Raw genomic sequence first — 22,836 nt, forward strand, 5'->3', positions numbered from 1 at the left:
TATTAATTTAAAAAAAGTTAAACGAAAGCTAAAAGACAACTCAGGCTGCCATGAGCCGTAGCAAAATGCCGGGACAACGCGAGGAAGATGATGAGTTATTATTGGTTAGCCTCAGAAATATCTACACAACTATATTCAAAAGTGTCGTTATTAAAAAGAAAACAGAAAAACTTGTCACATAAATTTAAAAATAAACATAAACATAGTTCACTTAAATGTCCCTATTGAAATTAAATCAATTCAGACTCAAGTAAATGGCGACAGAGCGCTGCCGCTCCAATTCGCAAAGGTGTCTCCGATAACAATTATATCACAAGTACAGTGCTCTGTAACTTAGGTTCTATCATAAATTGCCCTACAGATTTCAATCACAATGAAAAAAAAATGTAGTACGTTCCACAATAAAAAAGGAAATTGCCTTCTATCGTCTATCAAAACAAGCTAGCCAGTGACTCCTACAGGCCATTTACCAAAATTAAACTAAAAGCGTCCACGTAAAGCTTAGTCAAAATTAATGGGACATAGAAATAACAACACTAAACACAAATGTAAACACTCAATAACAATACAGAAAACACTCTAAAGCCGATTATAACAAACGCTCAAACATAAAATGCAAATTGTTACCCAACTGAGACTCCACGAATTGCGAACTAGAAACTTTAATTAAACCAAACTTGCGAGATGACGTCCAATTCAAGTTAATCCTTGTCTCCTTAAAGTCCCAAGACTTTAAAATAAAGGTATAAAGGTCATTTTTGCTTAGTCAAGGAGATGGGCAAAGTTGTAAGCAGTTAACTGTTGCATTGTGCGGTAACACTAATGCCTAACTTTACACTAAAGTAGGACTTGAAGGGATACCAGTTTTAATAGCTGTAAGTCTTTTCGTAATTGAGATAACAAATAGGTGGTCAGACAGTCTCCCGACACACGTCAGTCTTTAATTAACACATAAGCCGGCTATCTTAATTAATCCAATTTTAGTGGCCTTAACTTGGACATGAAGGATGAAGGATATCGTGTTATGCTTTGAGTTAACCAGGATAAAGGCCTTTGGATCTAACTGATAAGGGCAAAGATGATCACAAAGCTGACGTAGATAGCCAACTGGTCATTCAGGTGAGTGAATTTATTTTTCTAACTGTCAGAGTCGTGTTTAATTGTAACATATTATATACCGGTGAGTTTCCTGAGGCTTACGTTGTAGGTCGTATTTTTAATTGATCTTTGCTGCAGAAACATATCGCTTTGTCACCTATATTATTTTATAGCATATGTTTAGGATAAAATGTATTCAATGTAGTTTAAATAATTTGTGTTTTAGTTATTTTTTCCCAACAATGGTATAACTATATAGAAATATATACCTAAATGTAGTTATCATAGATGAAGAAAAGACATGAAAATAAGAGTTACTTTAATTTATAAAAAAACACCTAAGAGCGAGCCTATCACACGGCCAGGTGTCTGTTATTACTAGGCAACACTACTGTAAACTATATAAATCGACGTGCATTGGTCACCAGTAAATAAGAGTGAGTTTGTAATAACAGTTATTATAATCTTTGCTTATGGTTTAGTGAATAAGTATATACATTTCCTTAAGTACAATATAAAATTTAGTCAAAGCCAAAAAACAGTACATTTAACTCGCTTTCCAATATCATAAACCAAACACAGAGCGACAACAACTCACGTAAAATAAAGCGAGTCTCCAATCCTGTCTTACAAAGTGCCCGCAATATAGGTGATCACAGTTCGATATTCTGCAATATAAACATCATACGTCCTTGGAAAAACTCCACTTATTTAAGCCTTTTCGTATTGTTGTAGTCCCGAAACGTTATTCACAATCGAATGGTCGTAAGTGTGGTATAAAGTCATACGTATATAGGTCATTTTCAATTCTTGCGGTCGCATAGTCGCCTGAACACTTGCATATTGGTTTGGCGCGGAGCCACGCTGGTAATGGTCGAACACAATATTTCAATACAATCACAAACGTAATGAAAATACGTACGGGACCGTGCCAAAACTGTTTTTAATTATTTCCTCAGAGACCCGTATGATTATGATCGTTCCGGGGCTTACGAAAATTGAAACATTTTGTAATAGTACTAGTTAGGTTCAAAACAGTTTTAATTTTATTTCTTGGATTATTCGAAACATTTATTTCTACAGAGAATAATAAACGAAGAATATATAGCAATGGAAATTGTATATTCTTCCAGGAGCTCTTCAATAAATTTAACACCTTTTTTAATGCTACAATTATTTTAATTAACGTTTTTAGAAATAATACAAAAAATCGTATCTATGTGTGTTTGCTTGACCGCGATCGGATAGCGTCTGTATGACGAGTGGCGGGGCGCATCCTATGCAGAACACGGTGTCGACACGGTGCTGCTTGCCGTAGGTGCGCGGTGCTTTACTGTGTCTGAACATGCTCCCGGGCCTTGAAAGCTCCTGCTTTCAACAGTGTTGTTCGTCAGTATCCTCTCCGTCCGTCAGCAAAGGGCATATGCAGGAAATGCCACGTCGAACTAGGCCCTTTCGTGTTCTTACGTCTACAACGCGGCATAGTCCATCAGAGCCTTTGTGTAGCTTTTCGATGCGGCCGAGCGGCCACGTCAACGGCGGGCCGTGGGGTTGCTTCACCAGGACGAGCTGACCCGGCTGGAGGTTAGGCTGTCGCGAGCGCCATTTGGTACGCTGCTGCAGTAAACTGACATACTCCTGGCTCCATCTGGCCCAAAAGTGTTGGCGCACTTGCTCCATCCGTGCGTATCGGTGCAACTGGCTCGGTTTGGCTTCCTCGAGGTTCGGTGCAGGTAGCGAAGTCAATGCTCGTCCGATCAGGAAGTGCCCTGGGGACAATGGGGACAGGTCGTGAGGATCGGATGATAGGGGACATAAAAGTCGACTATTTAGAATCGACTCAACTTGGACAAAAATCGTTTCCAGTTCTACATATGTGAAGTGCATGTTGCCAATTATTCTTTTAATATGATATTTCGCGGATTTGACTGCGGCTTCTATTAAGCCAGAGAAATTAGGCGAATACGCGGGCGCGAATCTGAACTGAATGTGTTCATTAGCAAACGTTTCTGAGACAGAGTTACAAGAGCTATGAATAACTTGGCCTATTTCGTTACTAGCCCCCAGAAAGTTTCGGCCGTTGTCCGAAAAAATCTCGTAAGGCTTTCCTCTCCTGGCAATAAACCGCTTAAGAGCCAAAATGAAACTTTGCGTACTGAGATCACTGGCGAGTTCAAGGTGAACGGCCTTTGTTCTCAGACAGCACATTATGCACAAAAATGATTTTATTAATTGGGCTCCACGCCCTTTTTTACTTAAAATTAAGAACGGACCAGCATAATCAATGGCCGTGGACTGAAATGGGTAACCTGGCGTCACGCGCTGAGCTGGCAGGTTTCCCATAAGTTGAGTCGCAACTGCTCCTCGCAAGCGCTTGCAAGTTATACACGTTTGATAAGTTTTACGCGCTAACAATCGTCCGCCTATTATCCAATATTCTTCGCGAACGCTTGAGTGCAGCAGCTGTGGCCCAGTATGTTTCAATTGTCTATGAAAATGTCCATATATTAACTTACTAAGGTAATGTTTACCGTCTAGAATAATCGGATGTTTTTTATCATATATATAATCCGAGTTGGACAATCTGCCGCCAACTCGCATAACACCGTCTTCATTTATGAATGGGTTTAAGGACAATAACTTTGACCTTTTGCTTATTGGTAAATTGTTTTTTAATAAATTTAATTCGTCAGGAAATGAATTTTCTTGCGAATATTTTACAAGTTTAGTTTCAGCCGCATGCAATTCTGAAACATTTAGTGGCCCTTGAATTTTATTCTTAGGCTGTTTACAATTATTTATAAATCGTAAAATGTACGCGACCGACCTTTTCAAGCGATTAAAATTCGAAAAGTTTTCTATTTTAATGAAATCCAGTGACGCATTTGTCCTCAAGCTCGCGCTCATTGCTTTAACAGTGGATTTAACTTCCGGTATATTTGAATTCAATTCAATTGAATTGTCTTGAGAAGGCCAGTCAGTTTCGCTACACTTTAGAAAAGGTGGCCCTTGAAACCACATGCCGTCAGACGTCAGCTGATCGGGCAATAACCCGCGACTAGCCGCATCAGCTGCGTTTTGACCAGACGGAACATAGTTCCAGTGAGCACCGCGAGATAATTCCGTTATCTCAGACACGCGATGTAATACAAATGTCTTGAGTTGCATTTTATTTAATTTGTAAATATTTAACCACGAAAGTACGATTTTCGAATCTACCCAAAAATACACTTTATCAATATTCTGGCGCAATGACTTCCTTATTTTATCGTACAGTCGGCTAGCTAACAATGCGCCCAGTAGCTCCGCACGTGGTATACTAACAGCTGGCCGAGTAGGCATGACCTTGGCCTTAGCACAGAGCAACCGAACTACTACTCCCTTATCGCTTATCGAGCGAAGATATGCGCACGCGGCGTAGGCTAATAAGGAAGCATCCGAGAAAAAATGCAACTCAATATTTTCAGCCTTAGGTTGCAATACATAACGATCAATTTGGAATGAACTTAAAATATTTAATCCGCGCACGATCTTATTCCACGTTTGCTTTATATCTGACGGTACTTCATCGTCCCATTCCAAGTGCAATGTCCAGATATTCTTTAAAAGTATTTTAAATGTAATCGTACAAACACTCAACAGACCCAAAGGGTCGAATATGCTCGCAATCGTGGATAAGATAGTACGTTTTGTACACTTGTTATCAGCTTTGCTTACATCTTTAACGCCCTTCGAGCAGCTAATTAACAACTTATCCGCCGCTGGGTTCCAACGAATTCCGAGCGTAGAACACTCGTCATTAAAGTCGACATTCGTTTGTTCGTTAAAGTTTTCCTTATCTTGAAAGAGTTGAATGCAATTAGATTTTATTTTACGTAAATTCATCTGCGCCTTTGCTAAGGTTTGTGAGACCGATGTTAGAATATATTTTAAATTATCAGGATTATCTGATCCCGTAACTAAGTCATCTACATACATATCTCTCTCAATTATAGTTTTTATTAGTGGGTCATCACAAGTCTTAGCAATTTCGTATAAACATCTTATGCTTAAATGGGGCGATGACGACATACCGTAGGTAACGGTATCGAGACGCAGGTATTTAATGGGTTCCGTAGTATTTTCGCGCCATAAAATTACCTGTAAATATCTATCATTTTCGTTTACTAGAATTTGGCGATACATTTTTTCAATATCTCCGATCAAAACATATTCATGTTGACGAAAACGAGTGAGAATTGAAAAAATGTCATCCTGTATTGTTGGCCCAACCATTAAGAGGTCGTTCAACGAAAGACCAGACGATGTCTTTGCTGACGCGTCAAAGACGACACGACAACGTGTCGTGGACGATTTTTCACGTAAAATTGGGTGGTGGGCAAGATAATTGGCCACCTCCGGTTTTTCTATTGGCGTAAGGTGCCCTAAATCTTGATATTCGCGGATAAAATCGCAATATTGTTGTTTTATGTGAGGTTGCCTTTCAAATCGTTTTTCTAAATAATGCAATCGTTTTTGAGCAATATGAAAGGAGTCACCTAATTTCTCAGGTGAATCTTTTAGAGGCAAACTCACGCAAAACCTGCCTTCAGGCAATTGGTAGGTATTTTCAACGAAATGAGCTTCGCATGCTTCTTCTTCGGCTGTCCACTTCTCCTGCTGTGGCAGCTCTTCCAGTTCCCAGAACTTCCTTAACTGGACGCTGATTTCGTGGCTAAAGTTACAATGAACTTTATTGCCTAGCCCATTATTATTTTTATTTGAGATATAAGTGGTTGGGCCGACAACAAGCCATCCGAACTGCGAGTTCTGTAAGAACGGTTTATTTTTTCCTAGCTTTATTTGTTCTTGTATAAGAAGACCCCAAAAAACTTCGCCCCCTAATAACAATTCTACTTCAGAGGGACAATAAAATGTCTCATCGGCTAATCCTACGTTTTTAGGTATCTTTAATGACGAAATATCGACCTCGTTTTCCGGGAATTCGTTGCCTATATCGTCAACTACGAAGCAATTTATAGGTATTTTCATTAACATATCCCTGGATTGCACTTCTATTGTGCACCGTCGCAACGTTGTAAAAGATAATTTATTAAGGCCAAAGACCTCAGTCTCATATTCAATAATAGGAAGATTTAATTTTTCCTGTAATGACTTTTTTATAAAAGAAGATTCACTTCCACAATCGAGTAACGTACGTACGCGATGGCATTGATTATTTTTGTTTACAATATCTACCATGGCCGTTGATAACAACACCTGTGTTGCGGCCGACGAACAGAATGAGATCGGAAATGCATTTTTGACTTGACTGTCACCTGTTTGTGCAGTACTAGCCTGCGAGGTAGTAGGTACCTGCGCATTGTTTGGTACATACGTTCGATGTAATAATGAATTATGTTTACGTCCACATACTTTACATGGATTCGCTCGGCATTGAAATGCGCGATGACCACCTCGAAAACAGACGGGACATACCTTTAATTTATATATTTCGTCACCTCTCACTTCTGGTGTCATTTCGAGAAATTTATTACACGTATAAATGCGGTGGTCACCTTTGCATATCAAGCACGATGATTGAGGCGAGCTGGTTGTCGTTGGGTGCGAAGCGGCGGCGACAAATGTTTTTTGACTTTTATCTAATTTCTTTTGAGGCTGTTTTTCAGGCCTTTCAAAGTTACTGCCGCTTCTAGCCAATGATTCCAGTATGTCAGCCCTGCTACGAAGAAAGTCAGTGAACTCAGATAGCTTCGGCGAGTCTTCTAAACTGTTTCTTTTTTCCTCCCATTTTCTTAATGTGATCGGGTCAAGCTTGGAGGAGCAAAGAAAAACAATAAGCGTATCCCAGCAATCTACCTTCTCGCCGAGGCTCTCGAGCGCTCGTAAATTTTTTGTTACATTATCAATTAAGTTACGCAAACACTTATCTGACTCTCTTGTCAATGCCTCTATGCGGAATAAGGATTGCAAATGGTTATGAACCAGCTGACGCTTGTTGTCGTATCTATCACACAGTAAACTCCAAGCGACGGCGTAGTTGGCGGCAGATATTTCTAACGATTTAATTACAAGCGCGGCGCTGCCCTCTAGGGAGGTGCGCAGATAGTAAAACTTATTTATTTCATTCAAAGAACTATTATTATGCACAATAGACGTAAAAGTATCTCGAAATTCAAGCCATTTGCCATAATTTCCATCGAAAGACGGCAGCTTAATTTGGGGCAGTTTAATATTAATTTGCTGGTTTGAATTTCGGCTACTAACACTCCCATCGTCAGCATCAGTAAACCTTTGTTTGTGCATGTCTATAAATTCCTGCGCGCAATTAATCAGGTCGAAGAAATCGTTTTCAATCTGTATATTTTCTTTCAGCTGCTCACTATCGCTGGTTATCGATTCTATCTTTTCCCGCAAGTCATCAAAATTATTGAAAACAATTTCAAATCTGCCCAACCGCAATGCTAGCTCATTAACTTGACTGGAAGTAATATCTGTTTTGCTCTCAAATTCCACATATTTATTTTTAAACACAGTTACTTTACCCTTAATTACACTACGCTTTTTTAATAAGTCTTTTAACTCTGTTTCAGACATTCTAATGAACAATTAGTAATAAAAATGTTATAAATACCGTATAATCCGGCAAACCTTGCAGTTCAGATTCAAACCCGTGCAGCGTTGATAGTCTTAAAAATGTGCAATCACGCCGATGGAGTGGCCGATGCGTGATCTTTTGTTCTCCGCGTGGCAACAGCCCGGCCGCTCGACTTGTTTACGCAAAATCTGGAATAGTCGGCGAGTGCAATAAGTACCTATGCAACTACAATGCAAATTTACTTTTATTGATAGCTAAATGGCTATAAGTAATTAAAGGGGTTCGATCTTTTACTTATATGTCTTACTTTTGCACAAAAAAAAAGGTAAATTTTCACTAAATTTAATATCTGAATTAAATATTTAAAGAAGGGAACGCTAAATTTAATTGAAATATAAATGAAATGAGACGCACTTTAGAATTAAACTACTTTTATGCCTAAGTGGCCACGTGCACGTGTCATATGCAACCTCAACGGTACTTGCCCAGTTGAGTGTTTCTGTGGAAAGGAATTGGAATAAGTGGAAATTAAGGAACGGGCACTCCCCTGAAATATGTAGACCAGCAGGCAGGAGTCCGCTTTGCTTCCACCTCACGCCTCCTCTTCGTGGACCTTGTGGTTGCAGGTTATGTCGTCTTTAGGTATTGCGCCTCCGCGCAATGTCCTGTCACGGTCGCCAAAAATTTATGTATATTCTTCCAGGAGCTCTTCAATAAATTTAACACCTTTTTTAATGCTACAATTATTTTAATTAACGTTTTTAGAAATAATACAAAAAATCGTATCTATGTGTGTTTGCTTGACCGCGATCGGATAGCGTCTGTATGACGAGTGGCGGGGCGCATCCTATGCAGAACACGGTGTCGACACGGTGCTGCTTGCCGTAGGTGCGCGGTGCTTTACTGTGTCTGAACAGAAATAATAAAAAATAGCTAAAACTTAAAAACAAATTAAAATTTGACAGAAACTTTGAGACCTATTTTCATTATTTTATACTTTATTTTTATCCATAAATGATTGATTACAATAAATTACTATCGGAATAAGGGCTCCTGTTTTACGTGAGTAGCAAAAGAACATGAACTAATTATTTTCTTTTCTTTTCTCCTGAGGATTCCTAACTCGTATTGCCAGCGGTAGGCCTCCGCGGATAAGTTGAGTAATTGTGGAAGTGGGATCTGTGACGGGAGTCCCAACAGTAGTGGGTCCTGGTTCTACAGAGCAACGCTGCAGTACCGCTGCCACTCCTGCCAGTGACTGCAACATGCCTAGCCGCTCACCTGTGAATATGTAAATATTTAGCACTTAAAATAATACAAAAAGCGGCCAAGTGCGAGTCGGACTCGCGCATGAAGGGTTCCGTACCATTTAAGACGTATTAAAAAAAAATCTACTTGCTAGATCTTGTTCAACATTTTACCACTTTGGACACACATTTTACCACTTTGGAACTGTCTCTCGCGCAAACTATTCAGTTTAGAAAAAAATGATGTTAGGAACCTAAATATCATTTTTGAAGAGCTATCCATAGATACCCCACACGTATGGGTTTGATGAAAAAAATTTTTTTTTAATTTATTGACGTATTAAAAAAAAACTATTCACTAGATCTCGTTCAAACCAATTTTCGGTGGAAGTTTGCATGGTAATGTATATCATATATTTTTTTTAGATTTTTCATTCTGTTATTTTAGAAGTTACAGGGGGGGGGACACACATTTTTTCACTTTGGAAGTGTCTCTCGCGCAAACTATTCAGTTTAGAAAAAAATGATATTAGAAACCTAAATATCATTTTTGAAGACCTATCCATAGATACCCCACACGTATGGGTTTGATGAAAAAAATTTTTTTTTTAAATTTTTATGACGTATTAAAAAAAAACTACTTACTAGATCTCGTTCGAACCAATTTTCGGTGGAAGTTTGCATGGCAATGTATATCATATATTTTTTTTAGATTTTTCATTCTGTTATTTTAGAAGTTACAGGGGGGGGGGGGGGACACACATTTTTTCACTTTGGAAGTGTCTCTCGCGCAAACTATTCAGTTTAGAAAAAAATGATATTAGAAACCTAAATATCATTTTTGAAGACCTATCCATAGATACCCCACACGTATGGGTTTGATGAAAAAATTTTTTTTTTTTTAATTTTTATGACGTATTAAAAAAAAACTACTTACTAGATCTCGTTCGAACCAATTTTCGGTGGAAGTTTGCATGGCAATGTATATCATATATTTTTTTTAGATTTTTCATTCTGTTATTTTAGAAGTTACGGGGGGGGGGGGGACACACTTTTTACCACTTTGGAAGTGTCTCTCGCGCAAACTTTTCAGTTTAGAAAAAAATGATATTAGAAACCTCAATATCATTTTTAAAGACCTATCCATAGATACCCCACACGTATGAGTTTGATGAAAAAAGATTTTTTGAGTTTCAGTTCTAAGTATGGGGAACCCCCAAAATTTATTGTTTTTTTTCTATTTTTGTGTGAACATCATAATGCGGTTCATAGAATACATCTACTTACCAAGTTTGAACAGTATAGCTTTTATAGTTTCGGAAAAAAGTGGCTGTGACAGAATCGGACAGACAGACGGACATGACGAATCTATAAGGGTTCCGTTTTTTGCCATTTGGCTACGGAACCCTAAAAAGTGCAGTATCGGTCGTAGAGATATACTTATGCTTCATATAAAAAATAATATAGCACTTTAGATATAACTTCTACCAGATTCTTCTTCTTTTATGGAAGATTTACGGCTTATATATGCACAATCACGCTTAAATACACGCACAACTGTATCAGAACTACAAAAATTACAATTGAAAATTTGAGTAAGTAAATATTCTTCATAGTGCACCATACAGTTAAAAATACACAAAAAATGAAATAAAATTAAAAGCTAGGTAATAACAGGCGGTCTTATCGCTAAGAAGTGATCTCTTTCAGACAACCTTTGGGTACTTAGCAGGAAACTAAAATCTTACAACATTGAACGGGTAGTGCCGATATAGATATAATTCAACAAACTGAAGATGTAAACAATTATATACTTTTTTATGATACGTACCTACATACGAATATAATAAATACATTATATACATCCATACATATGTATGTAATGTTATAAAATCAATCAACGGATAAAGGCAAGTTAAAACAGGAAAAGGTAATGAGTTTTCAAAATATTTTTGAAATGGATTTAGCACGTGGATTTTAGCAACAATGTCTAATGGCAAAGCGTTCCACAACTAAACAGCACGAAAGTAAAAGAGCTGTTATAAAATTTTAAAAAGATGGTAGATCAATGACATGTTTCTCCGCACACCGGGTAGAATAAAAATAATTGAAACGCTTGTTGGTTTTACATAATTAATTGTGTGTCTTATCTAATCCTTCTTCCTAATGCCGTCCAATCAAACAATAGAATAAACATGCTGTAAAAAGCACATTTCTTACTTCATGCTTCGCAATCGCAATATTGGATTCACAGTCTACTACGTACACTACGTACTAGGTACTACTACAACTACGCGTCATACTTTCTTGCAAATATTTACAGTACCTACATACTTACAGTACAAATATATGTAATATGCATATAGATTCATACATATAAGTACATTGACTAGCGCTGCACTGGTCGTTTATTAGTGTAGGTTTTAAGGTTCTGACGGAAGATCAGCGCTGTGGTCTCCGCAGCATTTATACTGAGTCAGCGCCTATTCTTTACCACAACACATGACCCTCTAATAATATCTACGAATCTAAAAATAAGACACGTACTTCATTGTTATTGCTACTCGTATTAGTGTCAAATTGTATGTTACATTTACATTGTCTCTTGTTATTTGTTTGTGTCACAAAGCATGAAAGTTGTGGTTGAATAAAGATTTTATCTATCTATCTATCTATATCTATCATTACCTGCACATATATATATATATATATATATATATATATATATATATATATATATACTTATACTTATTTACAGGAATTTCTTGTTTGATATGGTGATCCCTCAATATTTTTTTACATTGTTTACCTATGCACGCCCTGGGTCCCTCTCCGAAAGGCAGGTACACATGATTTGGCATACTGCTCACGTTCTCAGGGCTAAACCGCTCCGGCTTAAACTCACTTGGATCCTAAAAGTAAAATATCACCTCATTAATGGGTTTTACATAAGATTAGTATTTGCACTTAAGAGGCAACAGGAGTGGTCATTTCTCCATAGAAACATACTCGACTGTTTCATCCGTGGTTTTTGAAGCTAGAGCAATGATTTTTTCAAAACATATAATCTTATCTCTCTTTCGCTTTTTTTGATATTTTTGTTTGCAGTGCACTTCAAATATTCGCAAAAACGGCCTTATTAGCCTAACAAGCAAAACAGACCGACACAAATAATTTCATAACCGTTTAGATCTCAAAATGTCGTTACATTTGTTTAAGTTTTGGAGGAGTAAACAGTCGAGTACGAAACATCGTTTTTATTCTCATTTTTACGCAGGATTTTGCCTAACTGTTGTCCTTATCGCACTAGTCTTAGGAGCCGCTTCCGTTAGCGAGATGAATATATTTACCTAAAATATTAAAATCTCAGCTCCCGTATCCTCGTTACGTATAGGCGTTATGTTACGTCACTTCAGGCAGACGTCACTATCGCTTACGAAGTTGATTTTATTAAAACTATGAAGACATGTGACACCATTCGCATTCATTTGCAACTTATCTAGTAATCGAGATCCCTTCCATGGGTAAATAATGCTGTCCAATGTCTAGTTCCGTTCGGCAACTCATAGTTTTAGATTAATGACCGTATGTAAACTACCTACCTGAAAGTATTGTTCATCGTTCTGTATAGCATGTATGGGTACCACGACGCCGATACCCTCGTCGATGGTCACACTGGTTCCCGGGAATGTGTAGCGTCCGGTGCACCGTCTCATCAGATAACCGATGGATGGAAACATGCGCATAGCTTCTCTAAAACATGTAAAAATCATTAGTTCTAGTCCGTTCATGTAGACATGCGTTGACGAAAGACGGCTCCTTATAAAGTGTTCCTGCATGGTCTTATTTTCGAAAATTAGATCTTTCTAGGAGAAATCGTTTACCTAAAACACATTTTTAAATACTTTAGCTCTTCAACAGCTTCATAACATAACCTCCCGTGTCGAGTCAGTACTTCATCTATCTCCTTCTGACATTTCTTCTGAGCGTCAGAGTGGAAGGCGAGCTGATGCAGCAGGTAGCTACTGGCTGAGGATGATGTGTCAAACCCCGCTATGAAGAAAACTAGTATCTGAGAAGCCATCAATATTAAATCTAACTCTAACTGTACGTTCTCTGGAGTTCCATCAGGATTTCGTTTTTCCAAAGACTCTCCAACCATAGTCCCTTTCTGTTTTAATTCTAGTAATAAATCTACGTAGTCATTGCGTCCAATAGGCATATAATTCCGCTTTTCGAGTATATCCGTCACTATCGACATTGTATACTCTTCTATTTCAGGTGCTAAAAAGTGAAGTTTTCTAAAAAGCTTGGGTGCTATAAATTTAAGCATAGCCACGAAACCATCCCGCTTTGTTCTTTTGAAAGACCGCTTTCCAAGTTGTCGGAACGTCGAATTTTCATCAATCAAGCTATCAGCATCTATGCCAAAACCGCATGCTCCTATAAGGTCAGTCGTATACCTCGCCATCAGGTCTCGCATATCTACTTCGACACCGTCCTCAGCCGTGTCAATAACTATAGTCTGCAGTTTTTCAGCTCTTTCAACGATCAAGGTAAACATGGCTTTCAACTTGCCAGATGTAAATGCGGGAGTCAGCCGTTGCCTCAAAAGTTTCCACAAATCCCCATCGGCAAAGAAAATATTCCTAAACATTGGCTCGAGATCATTCTCCAGTGGCAGGATTCCACGAGCATGAAAATGCTGGAAATCGGTTATTAACACGTGCTTGATAAGTTCAGGGTCTCGCAGGATCAACTTTGGATCATTAGCTAAGTATAGCCCTACAAATTTTTCATTGGGGAATTTTCTGTAGGCCTCGGAATACAGGTCGCACAGGCTGATCTTCTGAAGGAACTTATCCAGCGCGTTGCCAAACACCGGCAAGGGCTTGTCATGTTTCACACCTCGCTCCACCCAGTACTTAAAACTTCTCGTTCCGTAAAGGTACGCGAGAGAAGCAAAGAGAACAACTAGTACAATGCTTAACATATTAAATACTGAACGTAAATAAACCTTGTAAATTCTTATTTCATTTTTGTTATCAATGACAAAATTAACAGCTAATCTGAACGTAATTACCCTACTAATACAATAAATGTGATAGGAGGATATATGAACTAAATAAAACAATCTAAGTACCTATGTTTGTTACTCTTTCACGCAGAAACGGCTAATCTGATATTTTTGGCAAACAAATATTTTAAAGGTATTGTCAGCAGCCTGGAATAAGACAAAGCATACAAGTGAGGTTGTAAATTTATATGATACAAGTTTTTAGGTAATTATACGATCACAAAAAAACTCGTAGATTCCAGTTTTTTGTTATTTCGATCAATATGTTATTTTGGATACTGCTAACATAAAAACAAATCAGTTGGCTTCTCATCTGTCTCATAAATATGTTGGTACTCATCAATTTATTTGATCATAATAATATATGCTCCCCTGATCCTCTATTTATTGCTCCGCTTATGCGTGAAAAGAGGATAAATCAACAGACGGGATAATTGTTAAGATTATTATGTTATGATAACGAGTATGTCATCGTTTGGTGAGAAAAGAAGATAATTGGTTGCGAACGTAAAAATCTCCAACAGGCTTTGGAAGTTAGTAGCAAGCCGAAAAAAAAATGCTCAGATAAAGTCGCAGGCTGAAGTTACTCAAGACTTCTTGCTACAACAGTTATCTGTAATAAGTGCAATATATTTATCTGTCAAATGATAACAAAATACAATATCAGATAATACAATTATTATTATTGCTGCAATCAGCAATCGCATAATCGCACAACGATTAAATGCTTCCAAAGGACACTTTCAAGGTTAGATAAGGATGGCACGTGCTTCGTGCTAGAACGGTTCGCGTCCGGCTTAAGCATCCACATCCACACAGTGTCAAACATCCGGGCAGAAACTTCGATTTTGACTTTTGACGCGGTAATGAAGTCGGCAGAAAAGTCGTGTTGCAATATTGATGCAGTATAATGCTCGTGTAGTCTGAATCGGAACGGCAACTTTAGATGAAAATACTTAAGTACGATAACTAATCTAAAAAAACTTTGGTTATGTAGGTAATAGTACATTACGATACAAGTGTGAAAAATAGGAAATCCGAAACGAGTGGCGATAAATTAAAACACGACCGAAGGGAGTGTTTTAAATCGACACGAGTTGCGAATTACCTATTCGCACATGTATCGTACAACGTTTTACAGTTCATATGACCCTTTAAATTTTTGAAATAGTTACGTAATGTGCTCATTTACGCACTAGTGCGGAAAAGTAGCACCATATGTACTGTAAAAGTATTTTTCAATACATAAATCAACATAATTTATAAAATTACTGTGTATGTGTAAAACTGTTTTTCATATATTTTATTAACCGTGCCGTCTTTTAACACCAGGAAAATAATGTAAATGGCTTTCCCGTATCCGCTCTCAAAATACTAAAATCCCAAATCAAGTATAGTTCAATTTAATATGCGGTTTACTGGAGTGGGCGTGGATGATAGGCGCTTCTCGGTTAGTCAATTTTACTAAGGTTAGTTGCAGATTTGACCTTACAAGTAGGTAGGCAATTAGATACCTAACGGAATATGCGTTGCTATTGCACTGGTAGTAAAAGGTCACGCAAACAATAATACCTTGTAAATATAACGCAATTGTATAGATAGATTCTGTAGTTAGTTATTTTAACGCAGACCAAACTAAGTTGGCAGCGACTTTGATAGCCCAGCCTGTGCAAGTGTTAAGTAAACGTCATAATTTCATAGAAGTTTGACGTTTAAAAAAACACTTGCACTGCCTGGGCTGTCAAAATCGCTGCCAATTTATCTTGGTCTACTCTGGTCCATTATCGGCGTTTCACTGTTATTATATGATTATGATTGAATTTAGGGAATTGTTTAAATTGTCTTATCTATTCGTAGCACTTTTAGCTAAATGTCGCCTTAGAAGGAGATATAAAAACTGCCTAGAACGAAATAATTACGACAAGTGATCTTACATGAAAAGTATTAAGAATTCTAAGCTGCTACTAAGGCTGCTAAGAAAATTTACAATTAAGTGTACTCAAGAGTAGTTGAGGGACAGTTTTCGGTGACCTAGTTTCATTCCTCGATCGAAAAGGTTTTTAACTTTTTATTCTATACATATGTTTATCGATCTTGATTAAAATATATGCCTATTTTATACCTAGTTAACTTTTTTGAGTTACAAGTCGACGAACCAAAACATTTGGTTCGTCGGCTTGTGTTGTCTCAGTTTCAAGAGCAAAATTTATGAATCATTAAAAAACATACATAAAGCCTGCTTTCGCTTTCATCCTCTTGTTTTCAATTACCTTGTAGCATCACGGACGATGACGCAATCTATTTACATAATTGGCTCCCGCTTACCCCATTTTCCCCTATTTTACCCCCCTGCGATTAGCGCAACATCTCCGCCATTACAATAATTGCTTTTTTTTACCTCCGCGGACAAATAACCCTTTGTTCATTTAAATTTAAAAGGCTTCATTTAGAATTGCAATGAAGTTGCTGTAATACCTACTTTACCCGTATGAAGAGATGTAATTGTGATTTAAATATGGTTAGTTGTTTATTTATTTATTTAAACTTTATTTCACAAAATATACAACAATGTACAAATGGCGGACTTAATGACATAGTTGTTCTAGATAATAATCTTTTAAATAATAAGCAGATAAGAAAAGATGAATATTACTATGTAGTTGAATGTATAATTGAAAATTTTATTGTTTTTTTATTTTATTTATGTCATATTATGATATAATTTAATTGATTCATTTTACAGTTGGTAAGTACTGTAATTTGATGATATTGATTATATTTAACGTATACTTAAGCGGCTTTATAAAATAAATGACTATGACTAGGTACTAGTAGTTATATTAAAACAAAAGAATAAATATTATAATTCGTTTCATTTTCTCTATCTTTTACATATGATATAAACCGAAAATGTGATTTTTCATTATTGAAAAACCTTTACCTACTTCAGTTTATTAAGTATTTCGATATATTGATATTCAAAAGGATTGTCACATTATTGACCAAACGATAGTTGACGGAGCAATAGTGAAGGTCTCCGTTCAGCTTGGGTAAAAATGCTTTTGTACGTTTTCCTGCAGGTCACATGTTGAAATTTAGTAATATAGAAATTTCTGGATTATTTTTAAATGGCGGAGCTATTTTAGGTAGTTTAGTAACTGATGAAATAGCGGTTTTGATATCATTAGGGTTTTTGTTCTTAATGGAATTCCAGAAATTTAAGAAAGGCTGATTTAGGCAGTATTTATAGGTAATTAAATTCTAATTCGAGAATAAGTAGCTAAATATTAACTTCTTAGCTATCCTAGAGAAGTGATATTGGAAAACAGCCGCTTTCTAATAGCGACGCCTCGGGTTCGATCCTCGAGTATCTAACCCGAATCCGTATAACTCCACGAATCGAATAGTATCCGAATAACTTTTAGTATTTTTTTTTGTAGTGAAGTTACAACCCGTGCTCCCTCTTTCGGGCCTATAGGTTATTAATAAAAACACTAAGCTGAGTTTGAACACCAGTCATCAAAATCAAATACCTTCGTGAAATCCATGAAACATGGCCGTTACCGTATGATTTTATCAAAGCACGTTCTAAGCTTCAATTCCCTTGATTTGAATAATAACTCACGTTAAAAGCAACAATGATCACAAACATTAAATTAAATTGGCAATTAACAAAATTAAATAGCTCAAGATACTGGAATTATAACAATACCCGCAAAAGTGAGTAAATACATCCGACTATTTAAAAAATTAAATACAAAATATCACGAAAGGAATAAATATAATATTCATACAAATAAATGTCATTGCCACCTCCGCTCATAAATGAATTCACCGCCGAGCAATATGGAAGTAGTTAACATACGCGCAAATATAAATATTCTCAATACATACATACGGAAATACACGGTAAGCCGTGTGTTATGTGCACGCAATAATCAGAGTACCTATTAATAAAAGATGTTAGTACCTACAAATGAAAATAAACAAACTTACCAGTAATTTGGACAAATGCTCACCTAAATCAGTTGGAATTTCCTACCAGCTTGATAATGTCGCCTAGGACTCTGACTTCCAACTCTTCACTACTTGAAATCGCAGCTCGAAGTCAGAACAGAACCGTTTCCTAATGTGGTAGGTACGCTCATTTACGAGGAAACGCGGTTTTATGAGAGATTGTCACATGATTATAGTTTGAACCTCAATACTATCACGATAGTTTCTCTTTAGACGACATGTTGCTTCGGACATATGCCAAAAACAGAAGCAATTACCTTCTCTTCAATAGATTAGTTAGGGTTTAAGCCGACAAAAACATCTCGGAAAGTTTCAACTATTATACCAATATCCATGGCCCGAGACATATCTCGAAGGTGTTACGCTGTCTTTCCCGAACATTTGCATGTTAATATTAATGTTGTACTTTTTTTTGGATGTGGTCGGTCTTTCGCATGAATGCATTTTACTGGTTCTAGTTATATATTGTTTGGAGTTATTGTTTCATCAAAGAAGACTGTATTAGAGTATGGATGCTACTTGATATATAGATTACTTCTAGAATGCAGGCATTGGTCCGAAAGTCAGTCAATGATATTCTCACCATTGGTATTAATCATTATGGTTGAACAAATTATCTGTTAGAGCGAAATGGTGGAGGCGGCTCTACGTGAATTTCGAGTCAACAATTGATGGAGAAACAAATAAATAATAATAAATAGTAGCACAGGACCGACGAAAGTGGTACTGTCTTGCAGGCCAAGTCTCATTTTAGATCACTGAGTCTACGGAGTAAGTCAGTAAGTAAATTTTATCTGTTTGAAATAGCCACCGTAATAAGGCAAATTTACTCATTTTAATCAAAAAAGTGCTTGAAACATTTCACCCGTTTGTTTAAAGTTGGTTATATATTGGGTAATTTAACAAGTTGTCTTTGACCAGCAAAGTTACGGCCGCAGGGATCAATACTAATTGAGTCGATTCTGCTACTCAGCGGAACTCGGCGCCCGAGCGCTGACTTGGTGTTTTTTACTATAGACCATCTCATGTAGACTCCGCATTATGGACCACTAGCTTTTGCCCATGACTTCGTTCATAAGTAGTTATGTACGTCGCCTACTATTACATGGATGAAAACTTAGCACTGATGCAATTTAAAATTTTGACGGTTTTTAATAAGATGGGCATAAAGATGCAATTTGTGATAGAGTCGACGTCAAAGATATTTTACACTTTTGCGTACCCTTACTCTTTTCAGTCAAATCGCCATAAGAATGTTTGTGGTTGGACTCGAAAGTAAATATTAAGTTACTATAAGTATTTTTCCTTAAAATTTGATACCATTGTTATGGCACGCTTCCCTGTAAAGCCTTCGCCTAGACGCAGAAGAGCAGACCTTGCCAACGGCGGCATCTAGAACGTAAGTAATCTATGTTTTTCACCACACTCCGGGCTCGCAATTAGGTTGAAAACTGATAAATTAGTAATCTTCCAGTGATTAGGGTTCTCAAAATATATATATAATCGGTGCTTAAATTATGCTTACGTGACGTTTGCACAGCATAGTGTGTGTGATTTACAAAACGCGTAATACGTAAAGATCGAGTACTTATGAACGTTGAGGAAAAATAAGTAGAGTCATACCAAAACAAATCTGCAACGATTTTGATAGCACACGCAGTGGATAATTGCATAGAAGTTTGACGTTTAAAATAACACTTGTAAGTTGCACTGCATGTGTCATCAAAACCGTTGCAGACTTGTCGAAATCTGACTTTAAAAGGTATACCGACATTTTGTTTGATTTTAAGGATATCTTAGTACTCTAGACTTAAATCGACCGGGATATTAACCGTGATTACCTTTTATATCGTTTTAATTGAGCTCCCGATATATAGTGAAACTAACCGTGAATAATTCAAAACTGTTATCTACTATTCTACCTTATTTCAATGGATTAATGTGAACATATCACCTTGATAGTACTAGTAAAGTGGCTTAGATTACAATATTTATTGCTGACATTTGAACTACGAACATAACATCCAACCAGATCAACTCAGCATTTGTGAAAAAAAAAATTAACTCATCCGCTGAAAAGACTACTGTCTCTAAAATTTTCTTTCCCATTTTTTGGTCCTATAACAAATGCATCAATGCTCCCATTTTCTGTATGACATACAATAGGTATGTCACCACGCTGAGTATGGCTAAGCGTTAGACATTTCATATAGGTACTTAATCTAAGCACATTTTTTTCAAATTATCGTAAGACAATCATCATGCAAATCGTACAGAAAGCAACTGATAATATTTTTCTTTCATTCCATCATATTTTTTTATTTTTCTATAAAATATCTTACATTGAACTAATCAGAAAAGTGTGTGAAACCCTATCGCGTTTGTATCAACACTCTATTCGTGGATACATTTTACATTACAAATTGTTGTGATACGTAGGATAAATATAAATTATATAATTTAATTTATAAATAAAAATTGCAAATGAGATTAGTTTAGATTCACCTACGTGAATGTTCTTGAAAATGGATTTTTTCTGTCTACGGTCGACGATCTCTCAATCGTCAGCCGGGGGCACACAATCCCTCACACCAAGAGAACTACTGTCAATAACCCCCAAATCCTTACTAACCTACACTCAAATCCTGCAAATTGCTACTCTGGCATCTTGTAATATGGTTTATTTTGGGTAACACGATTAGAGAGTTAAGTTTGCGTTGTTAAGGAAATTAAATCACTAAAGATATTACGCCGTGCCTCTGCATAATGATGGAGCTATGTTCAAATTTGACGCCATCTTTCCGGATAAGTGCGGCTTGAGAAAAATACTTCGAGTACGGATTTTGGAGGTTTTGTTATAATATGATGAGAGGTACAGTGGGACTTTATCTTGTAAGTATGTTCGTACTTATGTAGCTCTGTAAAATTTACCGTTCTGTGCAGTCACTGACTGAGTGCGCTGAATGACAACGCGCGGTTTCACGCGCGTCAAATTATCGCGCTATTAATTAACCACCCGCGCGATAAATCGTCGGGTAAGCGGCTAACCTGCCATTAGTTTTGTCGGTCGGTTCATAATGTTATTTATTAAGGGATCTGCTCAATGTGCACTTATTTAATAAATAGCCTATATTTAGGTACATATAGACGTTTAGCGAAATACGTATTTTAAAAATACCGTCATTAGTTAATCAAGCAATAAAACCATATTAATTGATTATAGTAGAAATAAGTAGGTAGCAAAAACTATGGTAGGTAAGTCTAGCAACTAAAACAGATAAATTATTCGAATTAAACTGTAGTGAGTCATACTAACATTAAGCTAATTTTACTGTTAAACTCAGGTATTTTTAATCACTCGCCCGACATGTTTCGGAGAGCCTAGGTCCCCATATTCAAACACTAACAGTCCAAGAGTAGCGGTCAAGATTGCCGCACGCCGCGTACATGTACGCGTAACAGTGACTTATACCGTAACAGTGACTTAAACCGTATTATTATTTGAACGTAACCAATGTATTTTCCCCAGTTTTTAAAAACTTGTTATTATATACACTTTACCTATAAATATGTAGGTAGGTACTGTAACTTGAGATCCAGTGTTTTATCATAGCTCGGCAGTCCACATCAAGTTCTTATTTGAAGAGAGTATGTCAACTCATCCATCATCCTTTATGTTTCGTCAGCCGCGTATATCCTTTTACCACAAAGAGCACTTCATAGTAAAATTTGTGTAACCCTTGCACAATCTCATATAGAAGGTTCAAGGGTCTTAGTAAAAAAATATGACTGTATACTAACACGATCATTTAATAATAATGACACCAAATGGTTTAGTTTAATAGGTTTGATGAATATTACAACAAAGTATAAAATCAAAAGCAGCATTGGCTATTAGAAGTTATATACAAGTACTCAAGCAGTGAGCGGTTTGCTTAAATTGTCGATAGCTTTGTTAAACCTCGATTGTGTTTGTCACTACGGAAGGCAAAGTAAGAAATCACCAGAATTTCATTTCTTTTATTATATTACCCTTATTTTGCACTACAAAGACATTGATTCTCAGCCTCAGCACATCGAGGATATGCAGTAAATAAACCAGGTCTGAGCCTCCAGGCGTTTGCGATAGGCGTCCATTATGAATATCAAATAAGTCCCAACGAGTCATTCGTATGCATAGAATATCCGTGTAATTTGCCAACTCATTGCCAGGATCAAGGTGAGATTTAAAAAGGCGCTGGAATTACCGGGGAAAAATAAGAAAAACGGGCGTGGTACCTCAGTGCGAGGCGGCTTACCTCAAACTTCGTTGAGGAAACGGCGTGGCGCTGGAGATCATCAGGGCTAAAATCGAGAAATTCTCAATTTAAAGATTGCGTTTCTCTACTTCATCGCTCTCATTATATTCGAACAAGAAAAATCAAGATAGAAGAATGACAATCATTGGATTTCTCGTTAAACCCTCAGAATCGGACATTCAGGATTTTTTTTTAGATACTATTTTGTTGTAAATCTTTTAGGTTGATAAAAACACTTGAACTACAACAAACTGTGCAAAACTAAAACTTTGCTAAACTCATCTCTTCAAAAAAGACGAAGATCGCAATCTGAGTTGTCGAACGGAACCACTTTAAGCCACTTCAAACTCAAAGTGAGCAATTTCCTCAGTCATAGGTACCTAAAATTTTCCTTTCTCATCCCTAAGCAGAGTAGTTATGGTCTAGTAAATATCTCATTCACTCCATTTTTTTCTATGTGAAAGAGGCGAAATGTCGGTCGGAAGGAATACGCCGGGAATT

General features: G+C 36.9%; 2 protein-coding genes across 3 annotated transcripts; both read right to left on the minus strand.

Annotated features, from left to right (window-relative positions):
• Positions 1 to 2,472: 2,472 nt before the first annotated feature.
• LOC133527166 (uncharacterized) lies at positions 2,473 to 7,695 on the minus strand. Its single transcript, XM_061864058.1, has 2 exons — positions 6,657 to 7,695; positions 2,473 to 2,867 (listed from the first exon to the last, which is right to left on the minus strand). The coding sequence occupies exons 1-2, from the start codon at positions 7,693 to 7,695 to the stop codon at positions 2,473 to 2,475; spliced, it is 1,434 nt and encodes a 477-aa protein (XP_061720042.1).
• A 930-nt stretch (positions 7,696 to 8,625) lies between these two features.
• On the minus strand, positions 8,626 to 14,982 carry LOC133526773 (cytochrome P450 6B1-like). 2 transcript variants are annotated; one of them, XM_061863516.1, is made up of 4 exons: positions 13,407 to 14,982; positions 12,546 to 12,696; positions 11,753 to 11,855; positions 8,626 to 8,977 (listed from the first exon to the last, which is right to left on the minus strand). In XM_061863516.1, the coding sequence occupies exons 1-4, from the start codon at positions 13,934 to 13,936 to the stop codon at positions 8,781 to 8,783; spliced, it is 981 nt and encodes a 326-aa protein (XP_061719500.1). In that variant the 5' UTR covers positions 13,937 to 14,982; the 3' UTR covers positions 8,626 to 8,780. The 2 variants fall into 2 exon arrangements, with proteins under 2 accessions (XP_061719500.1, XP_061719498.1); XM_061863514.1 differs by having other exon boundaries at positions 12,828 to 14,981.
• Positions 14,983 to 22,836: the final 7,854 nt, after the last annotated feature.

This window comes from Cydia pomonella, chromosome 17 (assembly GCF_033807575.1).
Source record: "Cydia pomonella isolate Wapato2018A chromosome 17, ilCydPomo1, whole genome shotgun sequence".
Classification (NCBI taxonomy): Eukaryota; Metazoa; Arthropoda; class Insecta; order Lepidoptera; family Tortricidae; genus Cydia; species Cydia pomonella.

Coding starts and splice junctions, on each gene's coding strand:
- LOC133527166 (XM_061864058.1), bottom strand. CDS start 7,695: ATGTCTGAAACAGAGTTAAAAGACTTATTAAAAAAGCGTAGTGTAATT. Junction 2,868..6,656: donor ATCGTGCTTGATATGCAAAG/GTGACCACCGCA, acceptor CATTGTCCCCAG/GGCACTTCCTGATCGGACGA.
- LOC133526773 (XM_061863514.1), bottom strand. CDS start 13,936: ATGTTAAGCATTGTACTAGTTGTTCTCTTTGCTTCTCTCGCGTACCTT. Junction 12,697..12,827: donor TATTTAAAAATGTGTTTTAG/GTAAACGATTTC, acceptor TACATGTTTTAG/AGAAGCTATGCGCATGTTTC. Junction 8,978..11,752: donor GGGACCCAGGGCGTGCATAG/GTAAACAATGTA, acceptor ACATATTCACAG/GTGAGCGGCTAGGCATGTTG.